Source organism: Penicillium waksmanii (genome assembly GCF_028829765.1).
Source record: "Penicillium waksmanii strain IBT 27052 chromosome Unknown utg000004l:1.0-5674109.0:1.0-5678898.0, whole genome shotgun sequence".
In the NCBI taxonomy this organism is placed as follows: domain Eukaryota; kingdom Fungi; phylum Ascomycota; class Eurotiomycetes; order Eurotiales; family Aspergillaceae; genus Penicillium; species Penicillium waksmanii.
The window spans coordinates 4,547,410-4,563,097 of record NW_026643251.1 but is presented as its reverse complement, the minus strand read 5'-3'; the positions used below and the strand labels follow the sequence as shown (position 1 = coordinate 4,563,097).

Sequence of the window (15,688 nt, the reverse complement as noted above, 5' to 3'; positions counted from 1 at the left end):
CAATATGGAATATACCCACGTGAGAGCGTGGCTTTATCCGCCGGGTGGTCCCACTTCCCATCGAAATCCATCCCCACGTTCAACTCAAAGTGATTAAAGTCTGCCACCAAGAAGATCGACTATTTCCCATTTTCCATATCGGATTATAGTCGTACGCCATAATGAATGATCCTCGCCCTTATCACATTCTCAGGTTTGTTGCCCAAAGAGTCACCATCAGTAGCAGTCATCGGACTAGAATCACGTACTGACAATCTTCCAGCTATGGTACCCTGCTGGGCACCCAGTTCTTCCAGGTATGCCTGACGCGCCGTTATTCATCTAAGAATTCGGCATGGATATGACCAAAAAGCATTTCTAACTCTTTATTAGTCCTTCGTAGGCGGGATCGTGGCCTTCCGCGCCTTGCCGCGGCCACAGTTTGCAAGCCTGCAGACCGCCATCTTCCCCGTCTATTTCTCTATGCAGACCGCGCTTCCAGTCGTTGTGGCTCTGACAGCTAGCCGAGGAGGCCAAGCGCTCGGTGTTTCTGGGCTTTTGGCCTCCGAGAACCGGTTGAACACGTTCTTGCCGATGGCCACTGTTGCCATCACTGGCTTGATCAACATGTTCGTGTTGCGCCCCCTAACAACCAAGATCATGCGAGAGCGCAAGCACCAAGGTAAGTGTCTACTTTAAGGAATATTGGGCAATATGTTGCATGGTGATGGTCAGCTAACCCATGCAGAAACCCGCGATGGCAAACGGAGCTACGACCCTGCTCCCCATTCTAAGGAGATGGTGACCCTTAATAAGAGATTCGGACGTATCCATGGAATGTCCAGCCTGGTCAACATGGTTAGCTTTATCGCAACAGTCTACTACGGTGCTGTTCTGAGCAAGAGATTGGAGTAAATTAAGAGGCACCCCCGAGCTTGCAGATCATCGCACCCACAGTACGCCCAACAAATGATGAACATACTGCATACTGTATTATATATCCAAGCGATACTATTTTCAAATTGAAGTGCTGCTAGCATATCGAAAACCACCGTGGAGAGTGTCGACTTGTTCGGTTTGTCAATTTTGTTGGCGTATTCTCTTCTCCGACAATGAAAAATTTCCACAACAGATTGGCAAACATTAAAACGCGCAAAACAGTCAGCAATAATTCAGCTCAAGAGAAATTGCAGAAACAGTAAGAGTAATATTCCAGCCACGAAGTAAATTAATTCTGATTTACTTAAGAGGCAGTATTGCCAACTTCTGCAAGGTGTTGGGCACCCTGGTAGAACTTTGGCAGCGGTTCCAGCTTCTGACGAAGAACCCAGACCCTGAAATGCCACCAAGCATTTTTCAGTTGGTATGAAGCATGCTTTCTAGTCGGAACAGAAAACACTTGATCCAGTTCCTCTAGTGTGAGAGCTATACAGAAAATTGATCAGCAGAGATTACTCGGTTTGAAAATACAAGAAAAATACGAAAAAGTACTCACCCTTGGTCTCTGGAACGAAAAGCAAGACTAGAACCCAGCCAATAAGACACCAAGCTGCATACCAGCCAAAAGCCCCTTGGGGCTTGAATGCTGTAAGGAGATGAGGCCAGGTAAAGGAAAGAATAAAGTTGAAGCACCAGGTCGTGGCCGTGGCCCATGACATGCCAACCTCGCGAACATGTAGAGGAAATGCTTCGGCGGAGTAAGTAAAGGGAACAGGCCCTTCACCAGGGGAATAGAAGATTTCAAACAAGTACATGCCAGTAGTGACCATCGCCACTCGCTTCTTGCTCTCTGGGTCATCTGCCTCGATCCAGAAGGAGAAGCCGGACCAGAGGAGGAAAATAGCTAAGAACGGGAATGTAAACAAAAGGAGATTGCGACGTCCCCATGTATCAATGGTAAAAACGGCCGGAAGTGCGAATACCCAATTAAGAATACCGGTACCCATGGAGGCAAGAAGCGCAGTCGACAATCCATACCCGGAGTCCTGGAAGATGGTGGTCGAGTAGTAGGCGATGACATTAACGCCACAGAACTGCTGCATGAACATCACAATCCAGGTTGCCAGAGTGGCACGGCGGTTTCTCGGGACGGTGAAAAGCTCCATGAACATAGTGAAAAAGTTTTTGCCCCGATTAATTTTCCGCTCCAGCTGAACCCCCATGTAGGCGTAATAGAGATCTCGGGCAGCTTGGATTTCAGTGGGACGTAGGATCTTGAAGTTTTCATAAGCCTTGGGTATCTTGTCATGCTGGATCAGCCACCTTGGGGACTCAGGGCAGAGATAGACTTGACTGCAAACTATTAATGGAAGGACCACCGTCGAGCCAAGCATTAGGCGCCAGTTCAGGTCATTTCCAACATTCAAAAAGGCCACACCCATGATATTTCCAAGCATAATACCAAATGCCGTCCACATCTGCCACATCATCACTAGAGCACCTCTAATTGGAGCCGGTGAGCACTCGGCAGCGTAGACAGGGACGGTCGAAGACTTTGAGCCAATGCCTAGCCCAAGAACAAACCGAGCCATAAAAAGATTCACCCATGAATTGCAGAAACCTTCCCAGATCGAGGCTACAGCCGCAATAAAGCAGGAAATAAATATCGTACCCCGACGAGCGAAGTATCGATTGAGTGGCTCGGTTAGCCAGCAGCCAAGGACTGCACAAGCCAAGTAAGGTGCGCCAACAACGAGTCCGGTAAGATTGTCACTATTCTCAATACCAAGTCGCTATATCATTAATCAGTCAGCCATTTAATCCAGCCATCAATTAGAGTGCATGATGCAAGTTACCTTCAAGTAGATAGCTTGGGCTCCATTATTGACCGTCTCATCCATACCTTGCACAGCAGCAGCAGCAGAGCACATAACTAGAAGCAAGTAATATTATTAGCATTTTACAATGTTGATAGGGACATGCTGTAAATAGTCTCGCAGAATATCGTCGCCGACTCACTTGCTAGGAAGTAGAGCTGAAATGGCTGGCTCCACTTGTGCGTATGCTCACGCTTCAGGGCTTCTCTTTCTGAATCATTCAGTTCCGGCAGTGTCGTGGCAGACTCCGGAGCTTGTGAGGCAAGTGCGCCTTTCTTGAAAGTTTCCAGATCTGACATGAGGCCCCATTGCTGACAAAATTCTTCAACCTGTTTGAAGAGCTGCTCGCGTGGAATGCCGGCGAGAGGGTTCTCGAAGACAGCATTCATGTGGCCACGCCCACGATCTTCCAAATCAGGCTCTCCATAGTCCGTCTTCTCTTTATGGGTATAGGATGGTGGGTTTTCATCCTTGGGATTGGACTCCAGAACTGGGTCCTCGACCTTTTCCTTCGTCATGTTGGGTTATGTGGGTGCCACAAAATAGCAGGCTATGTGAGAGATTTGCCTCAGTAGCAGAGAAGATCCGTTTAGAGACAATGCGGGGAAATCCTTCACGCTTTCAGAAGGGGAATGGGGGCTAAATAGGATTCTGGGGGACATCAGGCTTTTATGCATTGTGCCGCTCCAACTGGGTTTCATTCCTAGATAGAATATTGCGCTATGGATGTCGCTGGCACCAGAAATTCCGAACCAGGTCTTGCCAATTGGTTCTTCTTCGTGTCTTCGTTTTGGTATGGGCTGCAAATGGAAAACTATACCCTACTGGATCCATGTTACCGCGCCTGGCATGACCCTATGAGGCGCATCTTCCCTGTCAAATCCTGATCAATCACCGCGTAAGTTATTGTCCGAGAGGTCATAGAAACATTGGGAGCACGACCCTCTCACTGGGTCATCGGGCGATGCGGAGATACATAGTATGGGGGTGGGTCGTCAGATGTAACTCCACACTGGGTGGATCACCACGCAAATTGATGCCACTTGTATGGTAGGCCTGGTTGTAGCAATACACTTATGTAGAACGACCACGCGAAACTACTGGCCCAAGCCAAGTGAAATCACTCAGGAGTAAGCAATTGCAAGCAACACGAAGCATCGTCGGTAAGAAACCAGGAAATGATCACCACCGGTTGAGCCTATCATGCAGGCCAATTTTGTCGATTACGTCAGAGTTTCTATACAGCAGCCAGTTCCATTCGACGAAGAGGCCGATTCGATGGGGGCCTAAGCTTTTCTGTGTCCTTTTTGCTCTGAGTTTGAAGTCAGATACTTTCATGTTTCGTTCTTTTTGCCCCAGGATTGTCGTCTGAGGATCAGCGCCACTGACGGAGCGGGCTGGGGCCGCCATTCAACTTCTCAAGCAGGCTTTTTGGAATGGCGTCCGGAACCACCGCCGAATAACGCCTTCCGGTGCCAAGCCCGCCCCCGCAGAATGTTTAATCCCCATCCCCTTACTAGTAGTACTTCGTGTTCTGAGTGTCGCCTTTCTGGATCCCCCAAGAAGCCTTTGAGATCCTTGGGAATTTTTTGGTGTTCACGGAAAAGGGCTACTAGCGAACGGAATATTGCTAAGATGGTCAACGTCTATGCAACCAAAATGTGTTTGCGTACGTGGGATACTGGAATAGATGACATAAGAATAGTAGTATATGTACTAATAGTAGTGTATAGTAGTGGGGGAAAGAGGCGAGAGAGGCTATCCAGTAGATAATGTAACACATGGCAAACGGCGTCTTCATTGACAACCAATACAATTCTACAATGGTTAATCCAATCCCACTATTTCTTTCATGTTAAATTTGATCCAATGACGTGTAGTATCATGCACGAATATTGCCGTGTCTCTGCAGAAAAACCATGTCAAAGTAGATAGTAAAACTGGCTAGAGGCATATCTCAGAGCTTTAGTCAATGAAATGTACTCTACCTTCATTGATTGGCATCTCTCTTACAGCAGATTACTTGAAAGCATGTTTTGAGCTACAATGGTTGAAAGGGCAAACTGCAACTGCTGAGCTTCAGAACAATATAAGAAAATCGCCCAAAGCTGACCTTGAATTGTTTAGAAACCAGGCGACTTTTTGACATCTCAAAACCCCCACTACAACCATTAACATGAAAGTCATATTCCCAACTATTGTGTTCCTGGGCTCAAGTCTCTGGGGGTATTTTCACGGAGAGATACCATTCACAAGCATTCGACCTCCTAGCTCCCTCGCCCAGCGCACACTGAGCAGCCTTCAATTAGCCGGTTCGGCGTATGCTCTGGGCGATCTTCTGCCCGCCAACGTTTCTTCCGAAGCTCTGGGAATACAAAGCTCGTTGCATCCAATCCATACGTACAGAGCTCCGGGGGTATTTGATACGCCAACCCCCATCAACCATAGCTTTATTGCGTCCGAAAATCGAACCCCAAAGCCTCTGTCAGTCCCATTGACACCGAATGGGCGAAGGAGAGAGCAAGAAAATTCCTTCGAGAGAGTCATGCTGGTTCTGATGATTGTGAATTTCGGTATACTGGCGAAGCTAGTACTGTACCACAATGAAGACCGCGCCAACGAACTTAAGAGCCACTATGACCAGCGCGAATACATGGAGCGGCTCTTGTACCTATACACAGGTACTTTACCCGTGATAGGTAATCATATGCTGCGCCAGTTGGATCAGAAGTTTGCAAAGATCGAAGAATCGATCCAGAGACTGCATGCGAAGTTTGAAAAGTTCGACAGCGGTGTACAAGATTTGGAGGACCTCACCAACCAAGATCGAATTGACGAGGCTATGGCGCGCTGGAGGAAATTCCACGAGCGGCTTAGGGAACTTCCCAGAGAAACTTCCAAGGCCTTCTCGGACATTGGGAGGACTTTGGAGGCTTCGCTTGAGACCTCTGAGACCGATGATGTCAGTACTGGAGAAGACTGATATGCGCTCCATAGGAGTTACATACTTGGAACATGCCACATTGACCGGCGGGTTCGAATCTTGATTACTGGGCTGATTCATGAAAGCATGGGACGCCGAACGATATCATATAGTGACCAAATCAAACAAGTTCAATTCATTATTCATTTATCGTAGAAGTACAGGCGGTTGATGTGGGTCAATACGGCGAAAAACCCCCCTCAAATCGTCATGGTCAAGCTTGCTCGACGAGATATTTTCGGCAAGCGGTTTTCAACATCGCAATTCGTCGTTGTGTATGAATGAACACCTCGCGGTACATATCCAGACTCTGCTGTACCACTTCCTGTCGAGTTTTAGAGCCGGCACATATTTCAAGCATTCTCAGCTCCATCTCCTTTCGCAGGAATGGCTTGCTGAGCGATATGCTGTTCGGGAGGCCCGCCACAACATTATCGTACCCCTCTACTAGTGCAATACCCAAGCGGGTGGGAATGAGCTCTTCGATCTTGCTGCGGCCACTGCCGCGCTTGTTCACAACCACATATTCCCTTTCTTTGATCTTCGCGATGTGCTCGGCCATTGTCGCGTCAGTTCCAATACCATTAGCATCCATGAGACCAATCAGCTCAGGTTCAGTCAAATAGCTTGGGGCCGTGGTTTTGCCCTCGGAGATATTGGCTTCTGTGGGCTCAAACATCTCGTCTTTCTCAAAATTAGGGAGTTGCTGGCTGCTTTCCCATTTGTCGTAAATATAGACATCAAGGTAGTTCTTCTCCAAAACAATCAAGCCATTGGCATGGAATATCTCCTCCCCGTATAATATTTCGATTTCCGTGCCTTTGCCTTTCGCATCGTCGGAGCAGCAGGCGAGGAATCGGCGTGTCACAAATTCATAAACCTTCTTCTCATTCTCGTTCAACTGAGATGGATTGACCCAGCTCACCGGATGAATCGGCGGATGTGCCTTGTCATTATGAGGTCCAGACCGGGGAGTTCTAAATTTCCCATCGATGAGTCTGCATGGAAGTTAATATTGAGGAATACTCTGAGCGACTCATGTGCAGATACTTACTCTCTGGCATACTGTCCCCATCTATTATCTGGATATTGCTTTTCCACAAGCTTCTTGAGATCAATTGCTTTGTCAAACTGATCGGTTTCGGTACGTGGATAGCTGATAAAACCTTTGGTGTATAGAGCCTCGGCGACCTATTAAATAGTTAACAATTTTGAGACCAATTTGAGCGGGTGCGGTACTACCTACCTTCATGATAGTTTGACTGTCCAACCGGAGAAAGCGACTGCCCATCATCTGGAGGTCGACAGTTGTCAATGGCAATGGCCGCCATTTGTTTTTGGGCTTTTGATTCACTTTTGTGACCTTTGCCTTCTTTGCCAAGAGACAACGCTCCAGCATCATGATCACGGCTGCGCGGTCAAAGAGGTGAACTCGCTTCCAAAGAAAATTGACTTTTTTCCCTTCGCGTTGGAGCATGACCTTGATTCCCCAGAAAGTTTCTGGTTTGAAGTTTTGTACTCGTAGATAACGGTCAACCACGAACCCCAGCGTAGGAAATTGACATGACCCTAGAAATAATTAGACCCGAGACACCGTGGGATTCGAGAACGAAGCTACCATAGCTGATGACTTTCTCCTTCAAAATTTCCGCGACAGCCTGAAGCTGAAGGGTCTGCAAGCGCGTGAAAGCAGCTCCAATGCGAAGATCAAGCTCGATTCTAGCAGCCACGGCATTGGCTTGGAACTCGTCAAGCTCTACCGGCTCTCGCGCAGCTTGAAGAACATGTCTGGATTACAGGATAGATTGGTCAGCCGGGCAGGTTCTTTTCCTGTTGCCATTGAATCGACTTACGCTCTTTCCGTGTTGCTGAATCTAGCTCGTTTCACTTCAATTCGAGAATTGCCAGACTTTGCCTGATTACGAACCTCTGAGCCGATATGCTCTCCCTCGCGATCACAATCGGTCCAGATAAACAAAGCTTTGCTATATCTCGCTTGATTCCGAATGTTTTCAGCGATTGGCAACTTGTCCTTCGGAAATAATTAGCCGATTGAGATAGATTGGATAGAAAGTAGACGTACCTTGTCAACCTCTTCCTTCACGGGAGCCTCAAAAAGAGAGCTGGGGGGGACAGGATAGCCAGCCCTTGTATTGACGTTCGAAGTCCAGGCCGGTGAGGTGACCAATCACACTGGTCATGGTCACGGAGCAATTCCCCCAAGGGGCTCCAAAGTTGAACTCGAACTCATAATTCTTGACGTATTGGTTTCCACGGATTGCATGCTACATCCCTTCATCAGCCACTTGCTCATCGCGATATTTGAGCTACTTACCGTCTGAAAAGAGCCACCCGACATGTGCGTGGCCACTGCACGGGCAATGGCGGGTTTCTCTGCCACGCAGAGAATTTTCCGAGCCATGGCGAGTCCAATGGACACGATCAGATACCATGTGAAGAGAGGGACACAATTGCAAAGGCTCTCGTCCCAACCGGGAAATACTTCGGTGGGGCGTATTATTGCCTCAGGCCACAACACGCCTGACCAGTCGCGTGCCCCTTACATTACCTTACCATACTGTACGCCACACATGCATGCATTTACACATATTTTGCGCAAAAGATCTTGTATGCTGATTACATACATAGAGAAACTACTATATAAAGTCAGTTTTCCCTCGTCACCGCCCAACTTCAATGATAGTATGTTACCTTCACGAAAACCAAGAGACTGACTAGTGTATCTTAGTAATATGGTAGGCGATGGAATAAAAAGAGCAAGAGCCGGGGCATGTGCAACCTGCCGGTGAGTTCTACCTAGCTGTGAATGAGTCGCGTTCTGAGATAGATATCATGACAGTACCCGGAAAAGACGATGTGTTCCTGCTACCACATCAGAAGGTTGTCAACTCTGTCAATCTCTGTATAAATCTTGCAGCCTCACCCGCACTGTTGTGCGGGCGAGCGGGACGGTGAATTTCCCGCCGAATACAACGAATAATGAAGAGCAAAACAGTGCTGCTCTAGACTCGCCCGAGTTGTTTGTCGAGCTCGTTTCTCTTTACTTTAACTATATACATAATATTGCGCATTCCGTCTTCCACGAGCCGAGCTTCATGCGTCGGCTCAAGCATGGAAATGCGTCTTTGGTTCATGTCTACGCGATGTGTGCATTAGCTGCTCGGTGAACCCTCCTAGGAAATTTCGCACATTTCCATTTATTAAATAAACTAACTATCAATTACTAGCTATTCTGATAACCCAATATTTTGCAATATTCCCCCGTGTGTCCGCGGAAAGCTATACGCAACCAAGGCGATCAACTGTTGCCACGAGAATATGGTATCTCCGGACCTGGAGACCGTACAAGGCTTCCTCTTGGTCGGGTATTACTTCGGCGGAGAAGGAAATACCCATGGAAAGTACGTCTATATTGGGTTAGCCCGTCTGCATGCGCATCTTGTACCCCACGAGAATTTCACAACTCCGGTACTTCGCGAGGAACATCGTCGAACCTGGCTTTCTATTCAGATCGCCAGTCATTGGTCTGCTTCAGATATGGCTATGGAACCGACTTCTTTCTTCGATGAGCCGATTTACCAACCAAAAATTGACGACGCAGAATTTCATGCACCGGGCCCAGATCTCTTCGAGGGCCCAGTATCACCTTCCCCTAAATATGGCATGTGGGCTCAGATGGCTCAAACTTTGAACATATTCACCAAGATAAATACTTTGCTACGTCGCCTCAGCCAAGAGTCGATTCCATTTCATCAATACTGTGAAGAGGCCGCAATTCTTGAACACGATCTTGACCGGTGGGAAGAGGACTTGCCCTCCACCCTTATCTACAACTACGACAATTTTATGCATATGATCGGGAAGAAAATGGGCCAAATCTTCCTATCCATGCATATTGGCTATTATCACTTTCGCCAGATGCTTTTCTTCCCCTTTTTGGACTCTCGACTCACACAGTCGACTACTTGCAGTAGAGCGGCAAAATGCAAAGAGAGCGCTACTATCGTTTCCAATATTTTACGAAACTCAGAGACCACACCAGGGTGTAAGATGATTTACTTCATCTACGGACATATTGCAGTCATCAGCTCCAGTGTTCAGCTCCACACTCTACTTTTCAGTGACGATCAACCGGAGCGAAATTTGGCACGAGACGGGCTGGTATCCAATTTTCAATATCTAATGAACCTGAAATTGTATTGGCGTGTTGTCGATCATCATGTTTGTATCATCTGAGTCCGCCATTAAGCATTGCTAATTCCGTGATACTTCAGGTCACCCACTTGAGAATCTTTCAGAACTCCTGTAAAGACTCATTGCTGAACCCATTTGCACTGGATAGCTGGATGGCGCGGTTTCTCACTGAGCATACTTCGGCCCTTTCGCAGAGACTCACAAACGATCACTACTTTTCTACGGGTGCGGGTATAGCCGCAGCAGATCCCATCAACCCCGTGGGTGGAACTACAATTGTGAATAACAGCGGCTCTCAGGTTGAAGATACCGATGAACTAGAGGCTGCTGGGACGGAGGAGTCTGAGATTGGCACCGCCGATTATAACAATCTATCACGATTGATATGTAACCAAGGGATGAGTGGTCAAGCAATTGTTGATAGTGCTCTGAGTTGGCTTCTAGACGATCAAGCCCAAGGAGTTCAAGATATTTACTAATGATATTTGCCATTTTCAAGCAAAATCGACAAACTAGACAAGGACTTCCAAAATAATAGTAACATGATTGAGAGATTCAGCTACTGCAACTAAACAACCTTTTCCACATGAAAGGCCCCGGAAGTTTCTGACTCTTGAGCGATTTTCCCCTTAGGAGGTATACCGTCAGTCTTCATATCTTTCGATGGATCGGGAGCCAGCGTGTCCCCAAATAGTTCCGCAATCTCCTCCAAGGTCTTTCCCCCTGTTTCTGGGAGTAGGAAATAATAGACAAACGCGGCCATGAAGTTAGTGGCAATAAATAGAGAATAATACCGCCAGCCAACATTTTCCAATGCGGTTGGCGTAATTTGAGATAAGACAATTGCCGATACAGCTTTGGAGAACACTGCTAGACCCATGCCTGTCGATCGAAGGAAGAAAGGAAACAGTTCCGAGGGAACCACCCAAATAGTGCCGTTGAAAAAGACTGCATAGCCGCAAGAGTATAAGAAGATCATGGCAATTGCTGCACGAGCACCACTCATGTTGTCGGTGCTTGCACTCCCATAGAAAGCAGATAGAGCCATGCAAATTGCAATCATAACAGAGAGGAAAATCGACCCAACCCATAATGTTCGAGTTCGCGGCCACCTGTCTGCTGCAATAAAGAGATAGATTACCTGACCCAGGACGCCCATTATTCCATAGATGCCACTAATCAGAAGAGAGGTATTTCCGGTAAATCCAACAGCTGCATAGAAGCTGCTCTGGTAGTTTTGAATGACGGACGATCCGCTGAACTGTCCCATTACAAGAATGAAACAGGCCATCAAGGTGCGATGTAGGTATTGGCGGGAGAGCAATTTTGTCACCGCGAGCTTGAAAGAGGTGACTTGACTGGAATCTGCGTGGATCTGAGCTCGGATCTGAGCTAGATCATGCTCCACAATATCATCATCACAGCTCCCATGGATAAGGGCTAAAACCGTTTGTGCTTCTTGATATCGCTCCTTCTGAACCACTTTGAGGGGTTTCAGCAACTGATATAAACGCAACATGTGATAAAAGAATAGGCGGATGTACTTACACCATCTGGGGCTATATGGGATAAAGCAACATCCGATCGCCAACGCCAGCGGCCCGGGGATTTGCATGGCCAGGGGTATTCTCCATTGGGCATCTCCCGTCGCATAAGCACCTCCGTAACCGATCCAATTCGCTGCAAAAAAGCCAATGGCGATCATAAATCCCTGGAGACCAACAATCATGCCGCGTTGATCGGGAGGTGAGACCTCGGCGATATAGACAGGCACGATGGTAAGCATAATGCCACAACCGACTCCTGCAAAAAATCGGCCTGCAATCATCATGCCGGCATTTATAGCGGCAGTCTGTAGGATACCGCCAATGATGGCTGGTATATGTGTTAGACCACTCTTGGATGACAACTTGATGCGCCCTGTAAACTTCTGTAGACATACCGATCACAGCACTGATGCAAATTGTCCAACGTCGACTCAATTTGTTGGCCAAATATCCTGCCGCAAATGTTCCGACGGCCTGTCCGACATTATACAAAGACACAATAGCACCTTTGATGTAATCAAGTTAGATCCCGGGGCTCTGGAGTTAAATAGCAGAAGATAAACTGGCATTATAACTAACCTGTCAAGGAGGCATTAGCCCCGGTTGGGCCCAACATGGCATATTTAAATGTGTCATGGCCAAGAGTGGTTGCAATGATTCCTAGAAGCATTTCTGTCAGCCTCCATCCACCTGACTGCGCCAGGAAAGGTTGCCCGAACCTGAATCCACACCGTATACAAACCCCCCCAAGTGCCACCACAAGAGATATCAAAATGACGAAGAAGTTGGCCATTCCGAGTTGCTGAATAGTATGATCGATGTTTCTCCTTCCTTACGGAAATGTGAATCTTTAAATACTTGCTTGGTTTTATAGTGTCGGCTTTGCCCAGATATGCTTTTCTGGGGATCGGTCATGAAACCCCGAGCTGAACCACGATTGAGACATGATTTTGGACAAGCACCCCAGATCATTGAAGGGAAGATCCACGATTTCATTTATCTCGCATAATTTCCCTCCGCTTTTCACAGCAGCTAATTTTGTGGAGAGCAGCTGCCGGCGAATCGGAATGCAAGAACGCCGCCGAACGCCGCCATACTCCACTTCTTCAAGCGTCCCCGGCCTCGACGAATACCCCAACGTGTTCGAATCATCCCACCTGCATTGGATCCAACTGTGTGCCACACCTCCCATGACTCGGGGCCTCGTGGAAATGCACCCCGAGTGGGCGTTCTTTCACCCATGTTAAATATGGCCGGAGAGTCAGCCGGTGACTGAATGAACATTTCATCATTATCGGCATCATTTTCCATCCACGATGCCACTCATTGAAACACCCACAGTCGAACAACATGCCACAGGTTTCGGCATTGGGGCAGCAACTCCGCGTCTATCTTGGCGATTTATCACCGATACTGACAATTCGCCCCTCAACTGGGAACAGACAGCCTACGAGTTGCAAGTCGTTCGTTCGGACTGTGAATCACAGGAAGAGACCTTCCTCGTGAAGAGCAATACCTCAGTGCTAGTTCCATGGCCCAGTGCCCCGCTAAGGTCTAGAGAAATTGCTCGAGTCCGAGTTCGGGTCTATGGCGGCAATCCTGACCACGAGCAAGCCGAAACCTCTGAATGGTCCCCCTGGAGGACTATTGAATGTGGATTGCTCAACCGCAAGGACTGGAAATTTAATCCAATCGCAGCCCCTGGAGCTTCTCAGCCAGATAGTCCTTTGCGGCCGGTAAGGTTTCGAAAAGAATTTCAAATACCTGCATCAGGTTTTATTGAGAAAGCCCGCCTCTTCATCACAAGCTTTGGTGTCTACCGTGCCTTCATCAATGGAAGAGTTGTGGGCGACCAATGCCTTTCTCCAGGGTGGACGAGCTACCGTCATCGCTTGAACTACCAAACCTTTGACGTGACATCACTCCTGAATCCCAACGGCCCTAATGCCCTAGCGGTGGAGGTTGCCGAGGGATGGTATGCAACACGCCTAGGGTTCCGTGGTGGGAGAAGGCAGCTTTACGGAGATCGGCTGGCCGTTCTGGCCCAGCTCGAAGTCCATCGGGATTCTGACAGAGATTCGTTTTCACTCGGCACGGACAGCACATGGACTTGCGCACCCAGTGCAATCCTTCGAAGTGAGCTCTACGACGGCGAGACTTATGATACCCGCGAGGAGAATCCAGCCTGGAACGCTTCTGAGTTCGATACTGGGTCGGCTCGGGCATCTAACTGGGTCCAAGTTCAGAAGCTAGATTTTCCAAAAGCAACACTGGTGGCCCCAGACGCCCCTCCTGTCCGCATAACTGAGGAAATCACCCCCGTCGCAGTCCAGAAAACACCGCTAGGGAATACAGTCGTTGATTTTGGTCAGAACATGGTAGGCCGACTTCAAGTGCGCTCCCTGAAACTACCCGCTGGATCTCTGGTGTCTTTCACGCACACTGAAGTGCTAGAGAATGGTGAGATCGGGACTCGACCACTCCGACACGCCAAGTGTACGGACGAGATTATCTGCGATGGCAGTGAAATTCTCAACTGGTCGCCACAGTATACATTCCACGGGTTCCGGTACGTACAGGTTGATGGCTGGGACGAGGAGCAACATGGTTTGCTACAAGACAATCTCTCAGCACTCGTGATGCATACTGACATGACTCGCACTGGTTGGTTTTCTTGCTCTCATCCTATGGTCAATAAGCTACATGCGAATGCCTTGTGGAGTATGCGCGGTAATTTCCTGTCCATACCTACGGATTGTCCTCAAAGAGACGAAAGACTGGGCTGGACTGGAGACATTCAGATTTTTTGCTCATCAGCAAGCTTCTTGTATGACACTGCTGGAATGCTTGGCGGCTGGCTTGAAGATGTAGCGGCAGAGCAACTCAATGAGAACGACGGCTGTGTGCCTCCATTTGTTGTCCCCAACGTTATCAGTCAAGAATTGTGGCCGCATACGCCTCAAGCCGTGTGGGATGATGTGGTGATTCTGACTCCCTGGGATCTCTACCGATCTTATGGCGATATCGAAATTCTCAGTCGGCAATATCAAAGCATGATCGCGTGGATCGACCGTGGTATTCGACGTGGTTCCGATGGATTGTGGGACCCCAATCTATGGCAGCTGGGTGACTGGCTGGACCCCACAGCGCCGCCCATCGAACCAGGTGATGCACGCACAAATGGAACTCTCGTTGCAGATGCATATCTTGTACATGTGACATCTGTGATGTCTCAAATCAGCGAGATCTTGGGACACGGTCAAGATACCACACGCTTCAAAACCGACCATGCGAAACTGAAAGCTATGTTCCAGGCAAAGTATATTGCGTCTTCAGGATTGCTAGTCGGTGACACTCAGACGGCTCTTAGCCTTGCCCTAATGTACGACCTTCACTCCACAACTGAAGAGGCTATGGCTGCGGCATCCCGCTTGGTTCATCTTGTACGATTAGGAAAATTCCACGTATCGACCGGTTTCGCGGGCACTCCGGTCATTGCACATGCTCTTACCAAGAGTGGGAACCCTCAGATTGCTTACCGAATGTTGCTTGAGAAAAGCCGTCCGTCGTGGATGTACCCAATCACCATGGGTGCGACAACTATGTGGGAGAGATGGGATAGCATGTTGCCGGACGGATCTATCAACCCAGGAGAGATGACTAGTTTCAACCACTATGCTCTTGGATCTATCATCAACTGGCTCCATTCCAATGTTGCCGGTGTGAGTCCTCTGTCAGCCGGCTGGAAACAGATCAAAGTGGCACCGACTCCTGGAGGAACAATAGACTCGGCTGAGGCAGTTTATGAGACCCGGTATGGAAGGTTGGAGTGCAAATGGTCGATTGAGAAAGAAGCAGGGCTCTTCAACCTGGATCTCTTGGTTCCTGCGAATAGCCGCGCACTGGTCGTACTTCCGAGTCGAGAAATTCTGGCGAAGTTCAAGGTTGGCCCTGAAGAAGGGGTTTGGGTGGGCTCTGGCCGTCACCAGTTTTCCGTGCCTTTTGAGTGGGAGGACTACTCTAGCCATTGGCCTCCCAAACCACTCATTCCGATTATGCGACGACCCGAGCCGGATCAGATTGCGTGAGGGTAGCACCTTGAATATCAGATAGGTATCATCGATGAACACTATTATATTTATGAGTAC

At 48.3% G+C, this 15,688-nt stretch overlaps 7 protein-coding genes across 7 annotated transcripts; 4 read left to right on the top strand and 3 right to left on the bottom strand.

Moving 5' to 3' along the window:
- Window positions 1-161: 161 nt before the first annotated feature.
- On the top strand, window positions 162-894 carry N7481_004521 (DUF4149 domain-containing protein; the record flags this gene model as incomplete). The annotated part of the gene is made up of 4 exons (XM_057263740.1): window positions 162-193; window positions 263-296; window positions 373-661; window positions 728-894. The coding sequence occupies 4 exons, from the start codon at window positions 162-164 to the stop codon at window positions 892-894; spliced, it is 522 nt and encodes a 173-aa protein (XP_057125401.1).
- A 328-nt stretch (window positions 895-1,222) lies between these two features.
- On the bottom strand, window positions 1,223-3,313 carry N7481_004520 (sugar porter family MFS transporter; the record flags this gene model as incomplete). The annotated part of the gene is made up of 4 exons (XM_057263739.1): window positions 1,223-1,404; window positions 1,475-2,711; window positions 2,775-2,851; window positions 2,938-3,313. 4 exons carry the CDS (start codon window positions 3,311-3,313, stop codon window positions 1,223-1,225), a joined length of 1,872 nt encoding a protein of 623 aa, XP_057125400.1.
- Window positions 3,314-4,971: 1,658 nt separating this feature from the next.
- N7481_004519 (ABC transporter C-terminal domain-containing protein) lies at window positions 4,972-5,778 on the top strand (the record flags this gene model as incomplete). Its single annotated transcript, XM_057263738.1, has 1 exon — window positions 4,972-5,778. The coding sequence occupies one exon, from the start codon at window positions 4,972-4,974 to the stop codon at window positions 5,776-5,778; it is 807 nt and encodes a 268-aa protein (XP_057125399.1).
- Window positions 5,779-5,992: 214 nt separating this feature from the next.
- Window positions 5,993-8,200, bottom strand: N7481_004518 (DNA topoisomerase 3; the record flags this gene model as incomplete). The annotated part of the gene is made up of 8 exons (XM_057263737.1): window positions 5,993-6,776; window positions 6,833-6,969; window positions 7,025-7,347; window positions 7,397-7,566; window positions 7,632-7,810; window positions 7,862-7,888; window positions 7,971-8,063; window positions 8,114-8,200. 8 exons carry the CDS (start codon window positions 8,198-8,200, stop codon window positions 5,993-5,995), a joined length of 1,800 nt encoding a protein of 599 aa, XP_057125398.1.
- Window positions 8,201-8,631: 431 nt separating this feature from the next.
- Window positions 8,632-10,472, top strand: N7481_004517 (fungal specific transcription factor domain-containing protein; the record flags this gene model as incomplete). The annotated part of the gene is made up of 4 exons (XM_057263736.1): window positions 8,632-8,750; window positions 8,795-8,962; window positions 9,027-10,020; window positions 10,074-10,472. 4 exons carry the CDS (start codon window positions 8,632-8,634, stop codon window positions 10,470-10,472), a joined length of 1,680 nt encoding a protein of 559 aa, XP_057125397.1.
- An 89-nt stretch (window positions 10,473-10,561) lies between these two features.
- On the bottom strand, window positions 10,562-12,333 carry N7481_004516 (sugar porter family MFS transporter; the record flags this gene model as incomplete). Its single annotated transcript, XM_057263735.1, has 5 exons — window positions 10,562-11,475; window positions 11,542-11,868; window positions 11,936-12,046; window positions 12,120-12,234; window positions 12,283-12,333. The coding sequence occupies 5 exons, from the start codon at window positions 12,331-12,333 to the stop codon at window positions 10,562-10,564; spliced, it is 1,518 nt and encodes a 505-aa protein (XP_057125396.1).
- A 523-nt stretch (window positions 12,334-12,856) lies between these two features.
- N7481_004515 (glycoside hydrolase family 78 protein) lies at window positions 12,857-15,628 on the top strand (the record flags this gene model as incomplete). The annotated part of the gene is made up of 1 exon (XM_057263734.1): window positions 12,857-15,628. One exon carries the CDS (start codon window positions 12,857-12,859, stop codon window positions 15,626-15,628), a length of 2,772 nt encoding a protein of 923 aa, XP_057125395.1.
- Between the last annotated feature and the right edge of the window lie 60 nt (window positions 15,629-15,688).